Here is a 23,459-nt window from a genome sequence, read left to right on the forward strand (position 1 = left end):
TCCCACCTCAAGCAACATGCTGATTAATGATGTTCAGCATGTCACATTGAGGATCTTTCTTCGTTCTCTCTAGAACCTCCTTTATGATAGACCAGATATCAGTAAATTGAACAATCATGAGGTGTTGCTTCTGATGTCTTACTTGAACCCGGAGCGGGCCAGGAAGGTGGTCTTCAATGCTCCTGCCATCGTCTGCGCTAACCTTGCTTTGATTGCTACTGCCTCTTCCCGGTACCTGAGTTATGGCGCTATCGCCACTCGGTTAGCTGAAAAGCTAACCTCCTTTGAGGCTTCTTCGGAGTACGTGCCTCTGGCTACACAGGTGCCCACGATGGACCGTGACTACTATCTCGACCTGAAATGTTTGAGAACTTTGGCCGACGGTAGCCTAGCCTGGAGAGTGTGGGGGATGAGTTGGATGGGAATCCCGGCTCCTGAGCACCTTCCACCGACTGAGCCGTTAGAGCCGGTGGTGACAGCTGTTGACTCCGACGAGGAGGAGGAGGATGATGACGTGCCCCGCCAGTTGCAGACCTACCTCATTGATGACACGATTCTCGAGGTGATGCCCGAGCCGAGGAAGGGGGAGAACGCGACGGTAGCGGAGGTGAGGCCCAGGTTGGGGAGAGGACCCCGTCGAGTGAGAGAGAGGACCGCTGAGACCAGACCACGGCCGGTAGCACCACCACAGCAGCACCCTTTTCCATGCTACCCCTACCTTGACACCCCGGAGACGCGATCGAGTTACTTAGCAGAGAGAGTGTCATCTACCTTGACACTCAGGAATATGCATGAGATGGCGTACACTCAGGGGATTGGGACAGAGGGACCGCATCCGGTTTGGTGGAGCGGAGTTGGGGACTATAGTAGGGTTTTCCACTCCTACGGGGTGGATCAGTCAGCTTGGGGGACGCCTCAGTCCTTTGCCTATGGTGGCTTGACCCCATGGTACGTAGGTCCGGGAGCTGGAGCGGGAGTTGATGCAGGCATCAGGTCATCGGGAGCGGGCACCTCGGGAGGTGATGGTGGTGGTGATGAGGTGATGGAGGAGGAGGAGCAGCAGCAGCAGGAGTGATACTTCTATTTCTTTATCCTTGTTTATGATCGTTGGTATTGGATGTTGGTAGTTGTTGGTTGTTAGAACCTTTATTTTCGGATTTGTATGCTTGGCTATAAGGCCGGATTTGCTAGTTGACTTTGTTGCAGGATTTGGTGAGTCGGGAGGTCATTCCGACTCAAGTTATGTGGCGATTTTGTATATATATGTGTTGGTTATGACAAGTTTCCCAAAATTTTGACCTATAGGTACTCGACAGAGTACCCCACACTCGGTCGAGTAGCTATAGGTGTGGCAGAAAAGAGACATTCTGATCTCAGGGCTACTCGATCGAGTAGCCAAGACACTCGATCGAGTAGCAGGGCACTCGATCAAGTACCACTACATACTCGATTGAGTAGCACTGTTACAGGAACTTTTCGAAAATTAAAATTGTTTAATTGTTATATAATTGCAAGTTTGATGTTTAACGTGGTTATTAGTGAGTGGTAACATGTTCGGAACGTTTATTTCATATGTTAGAAGTCGTGCTTGGTTTCAGAGGCGTATTTGCAGCGAATAGTAGAGTTGTGATTCTTCTAATTGTATTCGTTTTACATCCGTTTTATTTACAAGTTATATTTCAACGAATTCTATATATACACATTCAAATGATACGCTTAACATGCTTTCTCGACGGCGGCTAGTTATTCGGATGAGTTGTGTACGTTTTCTAAATTGATGAGTATATGATTAGTGAGTAATCTCCATAATAAATAATATGGTTTTAATTTATGACATGATACAAGTTATAAGTAACGTGTGTGATAATTTGGTGGTGAACTTCGGGGACGAAGTTCCTTTTTAGAGGGGAAGAGTAATGTCGCAAAATAAAAAGGCTGATTTTGAAATTATGTTGTTGTTCGTTTAAAATGTTTTGTTGTTTATTTACAAAATTTTCTATTGCTTCGGTCACATTGCTTGTATGAAGTTTGTAATCGGTTACTTTAGTTCGTTGAGTAATTCATGCGTTAAAGTGAAAGTTGATTGTGTGTTTTAAAGGACGGTCATAAAGAGACAGTTGTGGTGCCATGTGTTGTAATCAAATCGCGTGTTGAGTTACATGGTGGTATAGTCGTGCGACATGAAGTCGATATGAGATATGTTTCGTGTTGATAGTTGTTACCAGTGAGTGGGGTAATTTCATATACGATGGGTGATCGTTGAGTTGGTTCGTGTTGCGAGGTTGGTGTTTCATATGATAGTTGTAAGAGTCGATATGAATAGAGTAATAGAAGTGATGATGATGACATGGGGGAGGGTATTTCCGGGGAGTAGTGACCTGTGTCGAAAGAGAAGTGATGTTGTTATGTTCCCGTATCGAGTGCGTTGAGATAGGTGAGTTGAACTTCGGGGACGAAGTTCTTTTTAAGGGAGGAAGACTGTAATACCCGCCCTTTTAGAGGCCCTTTGACCAGCATTGACTGACCTTGGGAGCGGTATAGCCCTTAGAAGTGCATGCCAGATCACCTTGGGTTGGGAGTTATGGGAGGTACTCGATAGAGTAGAGGCTACTCGATCGAGTAGCTAAGTTACTCGATCGAGTAGGGTGTCACTCGATTGAGTATGTGTGACACTCGATCGAGTATCGGGTTTTCAGCAAAGGTTTTTAATCGCGTTTTGTTAAATCCGCAAGTCATTTCCGCCTCATTCCTTCTATCCTTTAGTCGCCTCTTTCCCTTCCCTTCACCATAAAACCTCCATGGAAGCCCTTTTGAAGGTTCTTGTGCCTTAGGAGAGCATAGCTTGAGTCGGGTAGCGGTCTTTTGTCGGGTTTCTCCTTGTAGGTATGTTGTCATCATCATCTGTATCCTTGTCTTTTCAGTTAGGGTTTGCTTGGTAGTAATAGATGATTGTGTTGTGGTTATAGGCTTTGTGTCACGGTCCGCTACTTTTGCCGGACCGTGGCGCGCACCCTTGCCCGTCTCAAGGCAAGATGCAAGCGACAAGGATCTTCGTACTAATGAGGGATCGCCCACTAGCACGATACTCGGGTCTCGGGTCGGTGTGTGTCGGGAATCCTAGTCACGATTATCAAGTCCGGCACACGAAAGCAATAAAAGTAAGCAATACGATTATTGAAAGCAAGCAACAAGCAACAAGCAACAACAAGCTTTTGGATGAGAAGCGGTTTTTCATTGACTAGCACCTCTCATAGAGGCAAATTTGATAGTTTGGTCCTGGTAGCAGGAAACATTGAATTTATAAGTTTAGTGTAGAATAGCGATATACCTATTTATGGAAACCTATTCTAAAACTACTAAGAAAATACTTACTACAAATGTACAATGGAAATGAAATTACATAAGCATAAATAAATCTAAGGGTTCAAGTGTGCGGATCGTCACACTCTCCCCCACCTAATCTGTTGCCGCCCTCGGCAACACAAAAATCTCGAACGGCGCTTCAGTGAGACATCCTCGGTGAGCTGTGGCCGTCCATGCTGCATTGTGGTTTGGCTTTCTCTTGAGTCCGGCTTGTTGATACTTCTCGGTCCACACCATGATCGGATTCATCGTCCCTTCAAGAATAGAGTGCATTTCCTTGACGGCGAGACTCCCGAACATCATGTCCTCCAAGTTTATCACTCGCCTCTGATCATTTTGGAAAGTCCAAGTCCTCGTTGCTCGAGCGGAAATTTTGCGAGATCGTTCAAGGTGCTTGCTCCATCGCACCTTCATCTTGTCCATCACCACTTCAGTACCTGCATTCAAGGGTAAGTGAGTTCTCCAGGACGCCGAACCAGCATTTCGGCGCGGCCCCCTGATGGTACGAGGCCTTCTCTCTTGGGTCGACTGACCCGCAAACCAGGACGTCGATTCAGCACATCGACGCGGCCCCCTGATGGTACGAGGCCTCATCTCTTGGGTCGACTGACCCGCAAACCAGGACGTCGATTCAGCACATCGACGCGGCCCCCTGATGGTACGAGGCCTATTTCTTTGGGCATCTCGGCCCTCATTGTCTACTCCTCGGTGAGGGGGTAGACTCTTCTCTCGTCCCCCAGGCCACTTAGCATCGTAGTTAGCCTGGGTCTTGTTCGCCCTCGGCTCCACCGAACCTTTAGGCATTCTCCAAGGTCGCATCCCTTGTTTCGGCGTCGGTATCACCCTCATAGCCGAAATTCGATGCTGCCCCTTGTCTTCGTCGCTGTCTACCGTTTTCACTACGATAGACCCCATTAGTAGCATCGATCCGTCACTCGGTTTCAATACTACCAATGCTTTCTGAAAGAACTGCATCCCGAGTACTAACTTGAAGTCATCCAGCGGAACGGTGGTGAAGTCGAGCTCCCCTGCCCACTCACCCACTTGGACCGCGACCTTCTTAGCCACTCCTTGGACGCGTCTCATTTTCCCATTGACCGGCTTCAGGCAGCTGTTAGCATCCCGCAGAACTAGCCCCAACCGATCCGCTTCCTCTTTCGTAACAAAGTTATGGGAGGCGCCCGAGTCGATCAAGGCTCGTGCTTTCTTCCCATTCACCATCAAGTCCACGTACATGAGCCCGTTGGATTTCTTGGCGGAGGAATCTTCGTATTTCCCCATCGCGCTGATCCGTTGGAGTGAGCCCATCCGTGGTTGGTCTTCACCATCACTCGAGTCTTCATTACACTCTTGGTGATAGCCGGCCAATGCCCCATCAAGACGTTCTTGAGCCCCTTTCGGCATCTCCTTGAACATGGCATTGAACTCCGCTTTGCTCGGACAATCAGCCATCTTGTGAGGACCCTTGCACACAAAACACGCGAACGGTCTCTTTGTCGTGGAAGCAGTAGAGTTTCCCGCCTTCAAAGACGAGCTTGAGGGCGAGTTTATAGTGCTCGCCGATTGGGCTTGACTTCCTTGTGAGCGAAACCGACTGTTCCCAACTGAAATGGCGCTGTTTTGTGGCCTTTGTCCATTGTACCCACTTTGTGACACACCAGTATTCCCCATTGGTGCCACAACTCTTGGTGCCTCTCGCTCCCCATGAAAGTCGAGCAGGCGCTCCGCAGTCGATATGGCCGAAGACAAAGTTTTGGGATTCTGCCTCATGACCTCCTGTTGATCCCACCTCTTCAACCCATCAATGAATTCGAATGTCCTGTCCGTCTCAGACATTTCGGTAATCTCGAGCATGCATGCTGAGAATTCCCTCACATATTCCCGGATTGATTTGGTGTGCTTGATTTCCTTCAACTTCTTCCGAGCAACAAACTCCGTATTCTCGGGGTAGAAGTGATCCTTCAAGATCCTCTTGAAGTCGGCCCACGATGTCACCGTAATCGTGCCCGCGTCGATTTCCTTGTACCTAGCCCTCCACCACATCTTGGCATCGTCGACTAGATACATACTTGCCGTGACAACTTCCGCGTCTTCGTCGAGCCCACTTACTCGGAAGAATTGCTCTATATTGAGGATAAAGTTATCGACCGCTTTCGAATCCCTCGCCCCATCATAGGCACGAGGTGGAGGGGCCTTCACCTTATGGCTCCCCACAGATTTCCCGTCATTGGCCACCGCTTTCACGAGCGTGGCGCAAGTGTTCTCTAACATCTCGACCTTTCGATGCAGATGATTGATCTCTTCCTCCCGATCGTCGGGGATCGCACCACTGATCGCTTGGATGCGGGTGTCCATCCCGTCCACCTTAGTCTCAAGGTCACAAACCGTCTTTTGCAACTCCTCGAGGCTCGCAGCCATCCGCATAACGATGTCCTCGAGTTTGGGAAGCTTGACGTCGATTGCGTCCTCTAAGGCATCCACTCGGTCCTCGATCTTTTCGCCCATTTTCTCGATCTCGATAAACAAATGCGGCTTGCAGACGCCCGTCCGAAGACCGGGCTCTGATACCAAATGTCACGGTCCGCTACTTTTGCCGGACCGTGGCGCGCACCCTTGCCCGTCTCAAGGCAAGATGCAAGTGACAAGGATCTTCGTACTAGTGAGGGATCGCTCACTAGCACGATACTCGGGTCTCGGGTCGGTGTGTGTCGGGAATCCTAGTCACGATTATCAAGTCCGGCACACGAAAGCAATAAAAGTAAGCAATACGATTATTGAAAGCAAGCAACAAGCAACAACAAGCTTTTGGATGAGAAGCGGTTTTTCATTGACTAGCACCTCTCATAGAGGCAAATTTGATAGTTTTGTCCTGGTAGCAGGAAACATTGAATTTACAAGTTTAGTGTAGAATAGCGATATACCTATTTATGGAAATCTATTCTAAAACTACTAAGAAAATACTTACTACAAATGTACAATGGAAATGAAATTACATAAGCATAAATAAATCTAAGGGTTCAAGTGTGCGGATCGTCACACTTTGCTTGGTTGTTGGATATGTCATATGTTGGCATGGATTGGTTGCAGTTCCTTAAAGGTAGGTTCGCCTACTCAGTTTCTGTAGATGGTCTAGTGCGTCGGTTGTTGTGGTTGTTGTGTATTATCGTAATTGGTTTTATGACGGTTGTTGATTGATTGTTGTTGATGGTTGTGATTGTTTGTCTCTAGTTCTCGAGATGCGTTCTCGGCTGAGTGGAGTCACTTGCGGGAGTGGCTTCACGCCCTAGTTTCGCCCTTCGTGGAACCCGCCACGGAAGGGGATGTGCACATTAATGGGACAGGGTTATCGCTCGGTATGATGAGTGGGGATTTAGTGGGTACGGCTGCGGTCCCCCATCTGCGTGGGGCTGGTCCAGTGGACAGTCGGTGACGGAGATTGATCGGTGTGGGTGTGCTTATGTGTGACTGATTGTGTTGTATTGTTAGGTGTTGTTGGCATTGTTGTATCTTATCTCAGTACTGACTTTGTGTGGTTGTGTTGTTGTTTTATGTGTCTGCCGTGATCCCTTATGGTGAGCAGTCTGTCTTAACAGGTGTTGATATCGTTGATAGCTGGAGTCCGGGCAGGGATGAGTCTTCATGAGATTTGATAGTTATAGCGAGTAGCCTTTGAGTTGTATCTTTTATATCATCAGTTGGTTTTAATTCACTTGTAATATAACATAATAGTTCTTTTATCGACATTTGATTATTACTATCCTCGGGCAACCGAGATGGTAATGCCCTTATATGCTAAGGAAGGCCTAGTTAAGGCTCCTCTTGATATGCATACGCTTCGCAACCCCAAATGCGCATGAATGGCAAATGAGAGACTTTCCCTGTCCATATCTCATATGAACTCTTATCGGCCGCTTTAGTCGGGATTTGATTTAGTGAAAATATTGCAGACAAGAGGGCAAAACCCCAAAACGAATCAGGAAGCTTGGTAAGACTCATCATAGACCGAACCATATCTAGTAAAGTTCGGTTTCTCCTTTCAGCTACACCATTTAATCGTGGTGTGCCAGGAGGAATACATTGTGATACTATACCACAATCTTTTAGGTGTGAATCAAATTCAGAATTTAGGTATTCACCACCACGATTGGATCGTAGGGTCTTAATCTTTTTATCTAATTGGTTCTCTACTTCATTTTGAAACTCCTTGAACTTGTCAAAAGCTTCACTTTTATTCTTCATCAAGTAGACATACCCATATCTACTCAAGTCATCAGTAAAAGTAATGAAGTAGTGAAAACCTCCTCTAGCGGTGATGGTTAATGGTCCACACACATCTGTATGTATGAGAGCCAAAACCTCACTAGCTCGTGTCCCTTTTCTCGCAAAAGGTGCACGAGTCATCTTGCCTAAAAGACAAAACTCGCATATACCATAAGATTCGAAATCAAATGGTTTGAGCACTTTTGATGAAGCAAGTCTCTTAATGCGTCTTTCGTTTATGTGACCTAAACGACAATGCCAAAGGTAGGATTCATTTGGATCACCCATTTTGAGCTTTTTAGTTTCCACATGATAAACATCATTAACATCATTTAAAACATAAATGCCTCCAATTGAAATGGCCTTGCCATAAACCACATCATTCAATGAAAAATTACAACTATTGTCCTTAATCATAAAACAAAAGCCTTATGCGTCTAACACGGAAATGGAGATGATGTTTTTGGTTAAAGTTGGTACAAAATAACACCTATTTAAATACAACTCTAGACCACTAGCTAAACTGAGCACATAGGTCCCCACGGAAATGGCCGCTACTCTAGCACAATTGCCCATGCGGAGATCCACATCACCTTTTGCTAGTGCTCGCACGTCCCTTAAACCCTGCAAATAATTACAAAGGTGAGAGCCACATCCGGTATCTAGTACCCAAGTGGAAGTGCAAGCATAATTAACGTCTATCACATAAAGAGAGGAAATCATACAAATAGGCGTCACACGCCCTTCCTTGAGGTCCTCCAAGTATTTGGGACAACTCCTCCTATAATGCCCCTTCCCATTACAATGGAAACATTTGGTCTCGGAGAGTTTGACATTCTTTGCCTTGGGTTTTCCATTCTCAACGGCTTTTCCCTTTCCCTTGTCTTGTTTCTTTGACGATTTCTTGAATTGGGACTTTTCCTTCCTCTTTCCCTTCTTAACTCCAAGGGACATCTTCTTTAACTTCATAGTTAGAACATCTCTTTTTTCACTCCCACTAGCTTCCATATCCCTCTCCGCTTGGGTGAGGAGCGCATGAATTTCATGATAACTCTTATCCATGCCATTCATGTTATAGTTCACCCTAAAATGGGCAAACTTGGAAGGAAGTGAGTGGAGGATGCAATCCACCACAAGAGTCTTAGGAATCTTACACCCTAGACGCTCTAGGATGTCGACATATTCGACCATTTTTAGCACATGGGGACCAACCTTTAGGCCCCTCCCAAGCTTTGCTTCAAAGAAGCGTGCCGCCGCTTCGTATTGGCGGACTTTTGGTGTTTGTGAAAACATAGTTTTCATACGAGTGAATATCTCGTACGCATTCAAAGAAATGCATAAAAGCTTGAGATTTGGGGACATCGACCATATCAACACATTTTTGATATCATTCGACATCCTCACATGGTCATCATAGGCTGTCCGCACCGCCGATGAGGCCCTTGGACCGGGCTCGATAGGAGGGGCATCGGTCAAGTAAGTGAGCACGTTGTCGGACAACGCGGCACTTTTGATGTTGGATTCTCATTCAAGAAAGTTATTACCGTCATCTTTTAAGATACATTTGTATAAGGAAATATTAACATTCATTGTTTTAAAATTACTTGTGAAACATGTTTAACAAGTTTTAACATTTATATATCGATCTCCCACTAAATTATATAAATGATTCCAAGATCCGTTTTTAAACAAAAATAGCATCGCTTGGGCGAAACATCCCATAATCGTGTAAATTCGGTAAGTCAACGGTTGACTAATTCTACCTCTAGAACTCTTGTTTGACGAATTTTTTTAAATCCATCTACTAGCCTCGGAATACAAGACCATCTTATACCCCATTGAGTCCACCAACATTGGCGCGTGATAACCGTTTACCACCCTACTTACCCGAGGTAAAAAGAGAACACCCCGCTTGGGCGAGCGTGGCTCTAATAAACAAGGGATTCATAGGTGTTACTAATTGGTACGGCTAATCTCAATTTTAGTTATGTGAGAGATCTTGTCAATTTAATCATAAATTCCCTATAATTGAACTAAGTTGGTGAATGTAAATGACATGAAATGACAACCGCGAAAATAAAATGCATGTGAATGGCGATTTTGGCATGCGCAGAAAAATAAAAGCAAGCAAGCATATGAATAATCCTAGTATGGCCTCCTAGTTAATAAAAACTAGACTATTATATATCGGAAACCAACTCCTTGGTCCCTTGCCTCTTCATAAGAACATCTTCCAAAGGGGCTTCTTCTAGTGGGATTTGGAACACCTTTCCAAAAATAGACTCTGTCTCGATGTAAATCCATCTTTTAAAAACGCCGGTAAAAATAACTATTACAATTAAATTACATAGCTATTCCTATTATACATTAATTAATAAAAATAAATAAAAACTATTAATTAATTATAAACTGACGATACGAGATCGTATTTAAATTACAAACAAATCGCTATTCCCATTCATTTCGGGTAATAACGATTAAAATAAACTACGCCATACTAGGTACAACAAAATAAATACTTTAAATAAACGACAATCATTTATTCAACATAAATAAATATGTTTAAAATGCTGTAAAATGATGCCAAAATCGCCCTATCTTACAATCGTTGGTATCTTGCTCGGTTTTGTGGATTTAATCGATTTTTAACTTGTAAAAATAAATAATCAACTCTTAAATCTCATTTAAGTCCAAAATAATTGTCCAAACTGTTTTGAACCTCAAAATTAGTCCTCACTAATTTGATGATGAATAATTAGTTTGATTTGGTGATATTTGCTACTTTAATCGGTAAAATCATAACTTTTAAGTAATAAATCCAAAATAATTGAAAAATTACCAAAAATTGAAAATAAAAATTTTAAGTATTCTGGAACACTCCCAAGAACACCAAAATGTCAGAAAAATTGCCCAAAAAGTTCGGATAAATTTTATGAAGAAATGATCGATATTTATCGGTTTTTAACCACTAAAACCAATAAACATCAAAATAAGGTGAAATCACATTTTAAATTCTACTTTTAACTTTTAAATCATATTTTTGAATGTACATAAATTTATCAAGGGCAGGAACAAATGTTTCAAATATATGATTAATTTAATTCACTTTTATCGACTTTTATCTCATAAAATCAATAAACATGCAAAACTTCAAACCAACCTTCGAAATTTTACATACAATCTGTAGAAATATGCATGAAACAATATAAAAATTTCATGACCCGAATCAACTTTTAACTATTTTTAGTTAATCTTAACCAAAATACGGCATTTTTGACTCGGTTTTCTACCAAAAAATATTAAATATAGCAAAATAACTTCACAAATAAACAAATTTTACCACAAATCTTTTGAGATCAGTAGGTATGCATGCCCAAAAATTTTCGTACTAAAGCATCTTCTAACACAATTTTGAGTTTTTAAAATTATCTCATAATTTGTTTAATATGCTTAAAATCAACATGCAAATTACAAGCCTAGCTCTGATACCACTTGAAAGATCATAGATCTATATTAGACTCTCTAATTAAAAATCAAATTATCTCATAATTCATTTTTATGTGATCAATGTAACATGCATGCAAATATAAAAGCATAATAATAAAGATTAAGGAAATACAATTTCCTGGGTAATGCAAAAAATGATTCTAGAGAGAGATTCTAGAGAGAGAAAAATCTCTAAAAATTGAGGGAGAATTGTCTTGTTGCTGAAGAAATAATGGCTCGAAATAAGAAAAATAACAAAAATACTTCATCGCCATCATCAAAAAAACAACAAAAAAATGTAGTTGATTTTCAATTCAATAAGGGGAAATCTCCACGTCACATTCGGTTTTCTTCTGCTGAATTTGAGTCAGATTTAGAATCGATTGTTGAAGAGACGGAACTCGAGACGGGGATCGAATCGGAACCTGTGCAGGAGGAGTCGCAGACGGTTACAGTCAAGCCTTTACTTCGCCTTGCTAAGGAGGATGTTATGGGTGAGATTAACTTCTGGTCTACTTCTGTGGTTTGTTATATATTGGGCGCTAATCCACCTAGCTCTGTCATTACTGGCTTTGTGAAAAGGGTGTGGCAGAGTTATGGGGTGGACAAGATAGCGTTTATGCCTAATGGTATTTTTTTGGTTCGATTTAAAACAAAGGAACAGCAGAAATTGGTGTTGAATAATGGTCACCTGATTTTTGACAATAAACCTGTTATCGTGCGCGAATGGGAGCCTGAGTTGGAATTGGTGAAACACAGTGTCAAACGGGTCCCTATTTGGATTAAGATGTACGGTTTAGATGTCAAATTTTGGGGTTCTGAGTGTTTAAAGAAAATTAGTGGTACAATTGGATCATTTATCAAATGTGATGATGCAACTCAGAATAGGAATTTCCTGGGTTATGCTAGGACCATGGTGGAGGTGAATGTTGACCAGGATTTCCCTACTGAGATTGTTTTTCTTGATGAGAATGACAAGTCTCACACAATTAGGGTGATGTATGACTGGCTTCCTCTCACCTGTGCGTCTTGTAAAGTGTTGGCCATGCATGCTCTTGATAAGTGTAGGAAGGGGGAAACTAGACCTGTGGTTAAGAAGGTGTGGAAACCTAGGGTAGTTGCGCCTGTGGCTCCACAGAAAGTTCAACAGGTTCCTGTACAGAAGCAGATTACGCCTATTCAGTCTCCTACTGTGCAGAGACCTGTCCAGAACCATTCTTCTCCTAAGTCTGTTGAGATAGTCACTCCTGTGATGGTAACTAAACCTGTATTGGATCAATCTTTGCCTAGAAGATTCATTACTCGAATGATGAGACAGGAGACTGGGGAGAAGAATTTTACTCCAGGGGGATTGTCCTTCATGGCGGCATTGAGTCATTCTATTCAGAAGACCAAAGATAGATTTGTGGAAAAAGGGGAATGCAGCAAGTTTCAGGTTGATAATGGGTAGTTATGGATTTTGGAATGTGAGAGGACTTAATAGTATTAATAAACAGTATGAAATAAAAAAGTTTCTCAATAAGAATAATGTAGGGTTATTTGGGATAGTGGAAACTAGAGTCAAGACTAATAGTAGGAATACTATTAAGAATAATCTGTGTGCCAGTTGGTCTATTTGCACTAATGCTAGCTTACACAATGGTGGTAGGATGTGGCTGCTCTGGGACCCAACAAAGGTCATTGTTGATGTGTTAAGTATGACTGATCAAACCATTCATGCTAGGGTGTATGACAAAATTAGGAGCAAGGGGTTTTGGTACACTTTAGTGTATGGTTTTAATAAAGCAGCTGAAAGAGAAAATTTATGGAAAAGTATTAGAAGGTATCATAGTAGTATTGTGGGTCCTTGGATAGTATGTGGGGATTTTAATACTATCCTGGCTACTCATGAAAGAATTGGTGGGGCTAAGGTTACGCTTGCTGATATAAAGCCTTTAGCTCAGCTTACTCACGATTGCCAGATTTATGATTTGAAGGCAACTGGGTCTTTTTTTACGTGGAATAACAAACATGATTGTGGGGTTAAAGTTTATAGCAGAATTGACAGAGTTTTGATTAATGGTGAGTGGCAGACTGAATTTCCTGATAGTGTGGCAAACTTTCTTCCTGAAGGTTTATTCGACCATTGCCCTTGCTTAATTCAGTGTGAAGCACAGCAGTTTAGGAAACCTGCTGCTTTCAAGTATTATAATATGTGGTCTCTAGCCAAAGAGTTTAAGAGTATTGTAGCTAGCTGCTGGAGCATTGAAGTTCAAGGCACTCCTATGTTCAGGGTTGTCTCTAAGCTGAAAATGCTTTGAAAAAAAGGAGCTTAAGCAGTTGAATAAGGAACAGTTTAGTGACATTGAGAATCTCACCAATGTCACTGAATTGGCCCTCAAAGATTTGCAAAGATCGTTGATTGATGATCCCTGAATGAGGAGATTTGTAGTCTTTGAAAAGAGTTGTCTTTGCTGATCGATTTGAATTAGTAAAAGCTAGGAATATGTTCTTAAGTCAGAAGGCTAAAATTGCTTGGTTGGAGGAGGGGGATGAGAATACCTCGGTTTTTCATGCTTCTATTAAAAGAAGGAGAAGTCAGAATAGGGTATTTCATGTGCGGGATATGCATCGGAATGACTGTAGGGACGGGGAGGAGATCAAAGGTGCGTTTGAGAGCTATTATAAGTCATTACCGGGGAGTCCAAACTGTTGTAAAGGTGAACCAGAATATTGTTGCTATGAGGAGTCGCCTTACAGATGAGCATCGTGCAAGATTAGTAGCTCCTCTTCGATCTTGAAATCAAAAATGCTATGTTTGATATCCCTGGAACTAAGGCGCCTGGACCAGATGGTTTTTGTGAGCGATTCTTTAAGGATAGTTGGAATATTGTAGGGAAGGAGATTTGTGGAGCTGTTCGAGATGTGTTTACTAAAGGGCAGTTGCTGAAACAGTGTAATAACACTATTATCACACTTGTTCCTAAGGTTGAAATCCCTGAGAGTGTGTTGCAGTTCAGACCCATTGCATGTTGCAACACTCTCTACAAATGCTTATCTAAGGTGATATGCAACAGATTAAGTGATATTCTACCTGAGATTGTTAGTCCTTCTCAGAGTGCATTTATCAGAGGGAGGGACATAGTAGGGAATATCCTCATTTGTCAGGATTTGATTAGGCTTTACAAGAGAAAAAATTGTTCTCCTCGGATCCTTATGAAGTTGGACTTGCAAAAAGCATACGATTAGTCAGAGTGGGAGTTTGTGAATGGGATGATGCATGCTTTGGGTTTTCCTGACCAGACTATTCGGCTCATTATGCAATGCATTTCCAATCCTTCCTATTCAATTGCAGTGAATGGAGAGACATTTGGTTTCTTTAAGGGGAGACGAGGGTTAAGACAAGGGGACCCTCTATCCCCTTTGATCTTTACGATATGTGTTGAGTATCTGAGTAGAATACTTTATGCAGTACAGCAACATGGGCAGTTCAGGTTTCATCCCCTGTGCAAAAGTTTGGGCTTAAATCATTTATGCTTCGCAGACGATCTTATTATGTTTTGCAAAGGGGACAGAAAGAGTATTGAATTGATGGTTAATGGGTTTAAATTTTTCTCAAAGGCTTCAGGTCTGATGATGAATAGATCTAAGTCTAATTTTTACTGTAATGGGGTGGCTGAGCATTTGATCAAAGGGATAGAGGATGAGATTGGTATGCATAGAGGGACTGTTCCATTCAAGTATCTAGGCATTAATGTTTCTCCAAAGAGATTGTCTGTGCTTGACTGTGCTTGTTTGGTAGACAAAGTTGTTGACAGGATTAGGGGAATGGGTGCTAGGCAGTTATCCTACGCTGGGAGGGTGGTTTTGATACGGTCTGTATTAAGCAATTTGCACTCCTACTGGGCTAGGATCTTTGTTATCCCTAAGACTGTTATTAAGAGGATTGAATCCATTTGCAAGGGGTTTCTGTGGCATGGGAATGAGCAGACTGAAAGGCCTGCCCTGGTGTCATGGGAGTCTATCTGCCAGCCTATAAAGCAAGGTGGACTGGGGATTAGAAAGCTTCATGAATAGAATTTAGCAATGTTAGGAAAGTATGTCTGGTGGATAGAGCAAAAAGCTGACCACCTATGGGTCAAATGGGTTCATGCTGTTTATATTAAAGGAAAGGTTTGGAAGGATTATGAACCAACTGTTAACAGTAGCTGGGATTGGCGGAAAATTTGTCAAGTCAGGACTGTTCTGAGGCAAGTCTTATACGGGGGGAATGGTTCAGGAGGGAATTATTCTACTTTACAGGGGTATAAGTTTCTGGTTCCTGAAGGGGAGCAGGTACCTTGGTATCCTTGGATTAGAATAGGATGGATAATTCCTCGTCACAGGTTCTTGGTATGGGTGGTGGCGCAACAAAGATTATTGACCCAGGATAGATTGATGAAGATGGGCATTGTGCAGACTAATGTGTGCTTATTTTGTGGTGTTGAAGAGGAAAGTCATGAACACCTTTTTTTCAGATGTGTGTACAGTGAAAGATGCAGAGCACTGATAGCTACCTGGTGCTGCATTGATATACCAATGACGAGTTGTGTGGACTGGTGGCTTAAGTGGCGAGTTCGTGATATTTGCAGGAAGAGGATTGTGGCTATGATTTTGGCGAGTTTGATGCAGCATGTGTGGTGGAGTCGCAATGTGTGTCGAGTGGAGCAGTATATCCATAGTCCTAAGCTAGTGGCTAGTCTAGTTAGGAATGAAATTCGTATGAGAATTAGAAGTTGTAGAATAGTGAGTATTAAGAGTAGTGTTAAACATTGGATTGAAAAGCTATGTAATGAGGTAGGATGAGCATGAAAATGCCTTCTCTATATGTGGTGTAAGGGACTATAATTTTTAATGAAAAGCTTACCTTTCCCAAAAAAAAAAAAAAAAAAAAAGAAATACAATTTCCTTACATTGATTTTAATGGTAATAAGGACACAATCTAGATCACCTATCTAGATTGTTCTTGTGCTAATAAAAGATGGATGATCCTCCTAGAACAAATCATCAATTTAGAAGATCTCCTTCAATATGCACCCAAGAACAAAACCCAATAATTTAACAGGTATTAACTAGATACTTGTTAAATCTACCCTTAATAATATGTAAATAGTACTAATACACTTAGTATTTATTTTTGTTTACTAACAATCTTAGTAAGTGATGTATATTAATTTTTAGAGAGATAAACCAACTTTTTATTCACATGCAAAATATGCCAAGTGAGTAGTAAATAAAAGAACAAAATTGTTGGTCTATATGGAAGGGAGAGGACGGTTGGTAAGGGTGGAGTGTGGGAGAGATTTTGCTTTATTTTATGTCCAATTGTCATTGTGCATAAAATAGAACAAAAGTTGATGGGATAGATCAAAGTCATGAGTGTAATGATTATGTTTATAATCATCCATTTACACTCCATTTACACGGTCCAATGTCCCATTTACGGGTCCATATCGGTTCTTATATTTGTCGCACAAATACGTGTAATTTTACTTTAAACATCGTTTTATGTTTAAATGCTTCCCAATAAATTTAGTTCAAAACACTCCGTAAATATATGTGTACCGCTACACATATTATTTACGTACTAATATTAATCACATTAATCAATTAGTACTATTTTAGTGAATTAACAATTAATTAACTAAAACCCGCCTCATAAAATTTATTATTTGATTATCGCATAATTAAATAATAACTGCCGCGCCTTGAGCTCGCAACTCGAAATCTCTCTAAAAAGGATCGACTAACCTTTTAGTCAATAAATCAAGGGACTAAATAAATTGTATCTCATACAATTAATTAGTTGTCAATTGGGGTTCGTTCCTTTATGTGTGACCGAAAGGGGTCAGTTGATCACTGCCGTCTCACGACAATAATGTCAAACTCTAGTCAGCCAACCGTTATCGATTTACGTTAATCAACTGACGAGGATCAAATAATAAATATCCTGATGATATTCCTTTAATGAGATTTATTATGTAAACGCACTATTGTGGAGGATACTAACTCCAACAGGATTAATAGAGTGATGGAGTGTGTGAGAACAGTCTCCTATTCGGTTTTAATAAATGGGACGGAATCGGAGACTTTTCTCCCGACAAGAGGGTTAAGGCAAGGGGATCCGTTGTCACCCTATTTGTTTATCATTTATGCTGAAGTTATGTCAGGTATGCTCCGACGTGCTATGGAACGGGGCAGCATTCACGGTATTCGTATTGCACCTTCGGCTCCGGTTGTATCCCATCTGTTGTTTGCGGACGATAGTATTATTTTTGCTAAGGCCAATGTACGGGAAGCTTGCGTGGTTCGGGATATTCTGAGAAGATATGAAAATGTGTCGGGCCAATTGGTTAATCTAGACAAGACAACCATTTCTTTTAGTAAGGGAACCAAGGCTTTTCGTAAGGAGGGAGTGATCGGTGCCTTAGGAGTTAGGGAAGTGGATGTGCAGGAGAAATACTTGGGGCTACCTACGGTAATTGGCCAGTCGAAGAAAGTTCATACTAACATTATTCGGCATAAACTAAGTAAGAAACGTTAAGGGTGGAGAGGGATCCTCTTTAGCAAGGCGGGCAAAGAGACTTTGATTAAGGCGGTTGTACAGGCTATGCCCACCTTTGCCATGAGTGTTTTCAAAATCTCGACGACTTTCTGTGACGACCTACGCTCTATGGTGTCTGCCTTTTGGTGGGGATCGGAAAATGGGAGGAAGAAAATGCCGTGGGTGGCGTGGAGTAAAATGTGCAGGCCGAAGTATCGCGGAGGGTTGGGATTTTGGGATTTCACTAAGTTTAATAAAGCTCTTTTAGGAAAACAAGCTTGGAGACTAATGACAAATGATACTTGCCATATGGCCTGAGTTCTCAAAGGAAAATATTTCGGGGATCGATCTTTTATGGACGCGGAGCTCGGTCACAATTCGAGCTACACTTGGAGAAGCATTTGGGAAGCTAGGGAGGTTGTTATGAGAGGAACAAGACGGTGAATTGGGGATGGTTAGAGCACCTCGGTGTGGTCGGATCCTTGGATCCCGAATACTCAATCACGACGTGTCATTTCTCCTAGGCTCGATAACGATGTAGAAATGAAGGTTGCCCATCTGCTGCGTGAAGACGACTTGGGGTGCGATCGGCAGAAGGTGAGTTCTCTTTTCCTCCCCTTTGAACAATAGAGAATTTATAGTATCCGTGTTAGTGTGATGAGACCAGTAGATGATTGGTATTGGGACTTCGAGAAGGATGGTGAATATTCTGTTCGCTCGGCCTATAAATTACTTGTTGATAATGATGGTGGGATAGAACAGTCGGATTTCACCCGAGATAAATGGCTTTGGAGTAAGATTTGGAAATTTTCTGTTCTTCCTCATATTAAAGTATTTTTTTAGCAATTATGTGTAATACTACGGTTTTGTGAGTCTTTGGGTACTCTATCGGGTGGGGCTTACTGTAACACCCCCATATCCAGAGGAGCCTTAACTAGGCCTTCCTTAGCATATAAGGGCGTTACCATCTCGGTTGCCCGAGGAAAGTAATTATCAAACGTCAATAACAGAACTATTAAGTTATATTACAAGTGATTCAAACCAAAATACGATACAAAGGTACAACTCAAAGACTACTCGCTATGACCATCATATCTCGTGAAGACTCCTCCCTGCCCGGACCTCAGCTATCAACAACATCAACACCTGCTAAGACCGACTACTCACCATAAGGGATCACGGCAGACACATAACAAACAAACAACCACACAAGGTCAGTACTGAGATCAGATAAGACAACGGCAACTACAGATATCAATGCAAACAACACTACCAACCCCAAACACATTCACCACGATCCAATCAACTCTGTCACTTACTGTCCACTGGACCAGCCCTGCCAGTGGGGGACCGCAGCCGTTCCCACCTAAGCCCCGCTCATCATACCGAGCGATAACCCTGTCCATTAATGTGCACATCCCCTTCCGTGGCGGGTTCCACGAAGGGCGAAACTAGGGCGTGAAGTCACTCCCGCAAGTGACCCCACTCAGCCGAGAACGCATCTCGAGAACCATCACCAGCAATCACAACCACAAACACAGTACAATCAATTACTATATCAAACAACCACAATACTACCATAACGACCGACACACTAGACCATCTACAGAAACTGAGTAGGCGAACCTACCTTTAAGCAACCGCAACCAATCCATGCCGACAGATAACACATCCAGCGACCAAGCAAAGCCTATAACCACCATACAAATATCTATTACTAACAAGCAAACCCTAACTAAAGAGACAAAGACACGGATGATGATTGTGACATACCTATTAGGGAAAACTCAGCAAGAGATCGCTACCCGACACCAGTGACGCCCTCCCAAGGTTCAAAGATCTTCAAAAAGGCTTCCATGAAGGTTTTGAGGTGAAGGGAAGGGAAAGGGGCGACTGAAGGATAGGAGGAAAGTGGCGGAAGTGATTTGCGGATATAACAAAACGCGATATAAAACCCTCGCTGAAAACCCGGTACTCGATCGAGTACCCAACCTACTCGATCGAGTGGCTCCCTACTCGATCGAGTACCCTAGCTACTCGATCGAGTAGCCTCTACTCTATCGAGTACCACTCTTAACACGCAGCTCAAACAGGTTTTGGCATACTTTCCTAAGACTACTTCCGCTCCCAAGGTCGGTCAACGATGGTCAAAGGGTCCCTAAAAGGGCGGGTATTACAGTCTTCCCCCCTTAAAAAGAACTTCGTCCCCGAAGTTCACCTCACCCATCTCCCGCTCGAGACACGAGAACAACACGTCCTTACCCATCTTCCCGCTCAACCCATTACTCCCTGGAAATACCATTTCCCCCCCCCCCCCCCCATGTCATCATCATCACCGTCTACACTAATGCCTATCGATTCTTATTACTGTCATGCAAGCGTTATCACCGTCAACCGTTACTCTATATACCTATGAAACATCAAACTCGCCATGCGAATCACCACCTACGATCACCCGACATACAGTACCGACATATAGTATCGACTATCAAACTATCGATCTAGAACATGTCTCATATCAATTATCATATGGTACAACCAATGCCACCATGTTACTTGGCAACGTGATTCGAGTACGATTTATCACACTATAACTATTTTTCATGACCGTCTCTTGAAACATACAACCCCTTCCCTTTAAATAACTAAAGTAATTCGTTATATCTCAGAAATTTTTGTAATCAAAGCAAAACATAATATAATACCAACAACATTATAAACAAGCAAAGCATTATTCAAAAACAGCCTTTTTATTTCGCGACATTACTCTTCCCCTCTAAAAAGGAACTTCGTCCCCGAAGTTCACCACCCTAATTTCAACGCATATTATTTATTATTTGCATCTTAATCATTAAAGAAAACCATATTATTTGTTGTGGACATTACTCGCTAATTATACACTCGTTAAGTTAGAAATCATACGCAAGTCACCGGAATAACTAGTTACCGTTGACAACACACGTTAAAATGATATGCACAAATATAGGCGAAGTTACAACTCCGATAAATAGATCGTAATGAGGCGTATGCAATATTAACAAGAAATTATTACCGCTTCACTAATTGTAACAAATATGCTTATAAAACTTCAATCATGACTTGTAACATATGAAATTAACGGTTCAAAGGCGTTACTACGCACTCACAACTACTTTAAACATTAAACTCGCAATTATAAAACAATTAAACTTTGTTAATTTTCAAAAACCTCCTGTAACAGTGCTACTCGATCGAGTATGTAGCGGTACTCGATCGAGTGCCATGCTACTCGATCGAGTGTCTTGGCTACTCGATCGAGTAGCCCGAGTTCAGAATGTTTTCTTTCTTCCTTTCCTGCAGCTACTCGATAGAGTGTGGGGTACTCTGTCGAGTACCTGCAGGCCAAGTACCTTACACAACCCGTTATAGACCAACATATATAAACATGACTGTCACATAAATTGAGTCGGGATGACGCCCCAACTCTTAATCATCCTGCAAACGGTTAAAGTAGCTAATCCGGCCTTATGGCCTAACGATACAAGTTCATAAATAAAGTTTCAACTAAAACAACCGAAAATCTAACCACGTTACCAACAACAACTACCACCAACAATCATGAACGAAGATAGAAACAAGGAGTATCACTCCTGCTGCTGTTGCTGCTGCTCAAACATCACCTCATCGTCACCACCACCACCTCCAGCCATACCCGCACCTGATGAACCCACTCCCGCATCACCTCCTGCTCCTGCTCCCGGGCCCACGTACCATGGAGTCAAGCCACCGTAAGGGAAGGACTGAGGTGCTCCCCACGTCGACTGATCCACCCCGTAGGAATGGAAAACCCCTGTGTAGTCCCCGACTCCACTCCACCAAACCGGGTGGGGTCCCTCGGTCCCTATCCCCTGAGTGTACGCCATCTCGTGCATGTTCCTGAGTGTCAGAGTAGATGACACTCTCTCCGCCAAGTAGTTGGATCGCGTCTCCGGGGTGTCGAGGTAAGGGTAGCATGGAAAAGGCTGCTGCTGCTGTGGTGCGAGGCCCTCTCCCTCACTCGACGGGGTCCCCTCACCACTCTGGGTCTCTCTACCACCTGAACTCCCGCATTCTCGCCCTTCGTCGACTCCGGCATCTCCTCAAGGATGGTGCCGTCGATGAGATAGGTCTGTAGCTGGCGGGGTCCGTCATCATCCTCCTCCTCCTCGTCATCGGAGTCCACCGTCACTACTGTCGGCTCCAAGGGCTCCGTGGGTGGGAGGTGCTCAGGAGCTGGAATCTTCATCCAACTCATCCCATGCACCCTCCATGCTAGGCTGCCGTCAGCCAAGGTCCTCAACCATTTCTGGTCGAGATAGTATTCACGATCCATGGTAGGCACGGGGTAGCTAGAGGCACGTACGCCGAAGAAGCCTCAAAGGAGGTTAGCTTTTTAAACTAACCGAGTGGCAATAGCACCACAACTCGGTGCACGGGAAGAGGAAGAAGCCATCAAGGCAAGGGCAAAGACAGACTATAGAAGGAGCATTAAAGACCACTTTCCTGGCCCGCTCCGGGTTGAGGTACGACATCAAAAGTAAGACCTCATGGTTATTCAATTTACTGATATCCTTTCGGTCATAGAGGAGGTTCGAGAGAGAACGGAGAAAGACCCTCAAGGTAACATGCTGAACATCATTAATCAGCATGTTGCTCGAGGTGGGGGCTTGCTTCCCGATCAAGCAAGGCATTAGGCGGCGACGCCGCACTCAGTGGAATGTCGGTGATGGAGTCCTTGGGAGGCTTGGCCAACCCAAGGTGAGAGGCAAACAATTCCATAGTCATGTAAAAACCGTTATTCATCAATCTAAACTGATGATCGACCTACTGGGTCATAGTTAAAAGAGCACATGAACTCCAAGGTAAGAAAAGGGTAAGTATGCTTCCTCAGCCTATACAAACCCGTAAAACCCAAGGTCTCGAATATGTGACGGACATCCGTCTCTATCTCCAACTCCTCTAACACACTGGTGTCTATACACTTTGTAGGTCTCATTTTGCGTTTTTGTAAGGCTACAAAACGCTCCCTTTGCTTGAAGTCAACAAAAACAACTGTAGGGTATTCGGGGACTGCGGGTACCACAGGTCCACTCCCCTCTCCCGTCTCAGGTGGGTTACCCCTCCCCCTCTTACTTTGGCGGGTTCCAAGGTTCAGTCTCGGCATCTGCTTTAGGTATAAGTTCAAACAATTTATATAAAACATGTAGGCATATACTTCATACAATTTGAGTTCTATATACTTAGCAAGTTCACTAACTCATCAACCAGTTCAATATTTGAAGCTCATAAATCATGCCATTAAACTTAGATGCTCAGCTAGGTCCACACATGTCATCAATAGTTTCCTCAATTTTAACATATAGTCTCAGTTTTTAGCCACTTATAAACCACAATTATGAAAATTTGGCATGTGAACACATATACTCAGCAATTCGAATATCCTAGCATGCTTCTAAAGGTCATTCCGTTTACATTGCTAATTACATGTTACTAATTCAAGAGAGAGAATAATTTATGGCATATCATCATCACTTTCATATTATGTTCAATAACTCAACTAAAATTTTCAGACGGTCTTTACAGCTGAGACAATTTTGGCATATTTTCATCAAGCATCGTTTCTATTACTATATTGAAGTTCAACTCATGCTTGTACTGTCAATTACAACATCAATTTTTTTCAGTTATAAATCACGAATTTCCATTTAAGGCACTTTTAAGACGGAGTTCTAAGGCAACTTTCTAAGGGTAAAATCATCAAAATCTATCC

The 23,459-nt window shown here is 42.6% G+C and overlaps 2 protein-coding genes across 2 annotated transcripts; both read left to right on the forward strand.

Moving 5' to 3' along the window:
• Positions 1-11,341: 11,341 nt before the first annotated feature.
• LOC141630764 (uncharacterized) lies at positions 11,342-13,409 on the forward strand. The gene is made up of 2 exons (XM_074443523.1): positions 11,342-12,555; positions 12,716-13,409. Exons 1-2 carry the CDS (start codon positions 11,342-11,344, stop codon positions 13,407-13,409), a joined length of 1,908 nt encoding a protein of 635 aa, XP_074299624.1.
• Positions 13,410-15,174: 1,765 nt separating this feature from the next.
• On the forward strand, positions 15,175-15,933 carry LOC141630765 (uncharacterized). The gene has a single exon (XM_074443524.1). The coding sequence runs from the start codon at positions 15,175-15,177 to the stop codon at positions 15,931-15,933; it is 759 nt and encodes a 252-aa protein (XP_074299625.1).
• Positions 15,934-23,459: the final 7,526 nt, after the last annotated feature.

Source organism: Silene latifolia, chromosome Y (genome assembly GCF_048544455.1).
Source record: "Silene latifolia isolate original U9 population chromosome Y, ASM4854445v1, whole genome shotgun sequence".
Classification (NCBI taxonomy): domain Eukaryota; kingdom Viridiplantae; phylum Streptophyta; class Magnoliopsida; order Caryophyllales; family Caryophyllaceae; genus Silene; species Silene latifolia.

What these genes read in the sequence shown, in the direction of transcription:
- LOC141630764 (XM_074443523.1), top strand. Translation starts at nt 11,342, where the DNA reads ATGGCTCGAAATAAGAAAAATAACAAAAATACTTCATCGCCATCATCA. An exon ending in AAGTTTCAGGTTGATAATGG is followed by an intron (nt 12,556 to 12,715) that starts GTAGTTATGGAT and finishes TCTGTGTGCCAG; the next exon opens with TTGGTCTATTTGCACTAATG.
- LOC141630765 (XM_074443524.1), top strand. Translation starts at nt 15,175, where the DNA reads ATGTTAGGAAAGTATGTCTGGTGGATAGAGCAAAAAGCTGACCACCTA.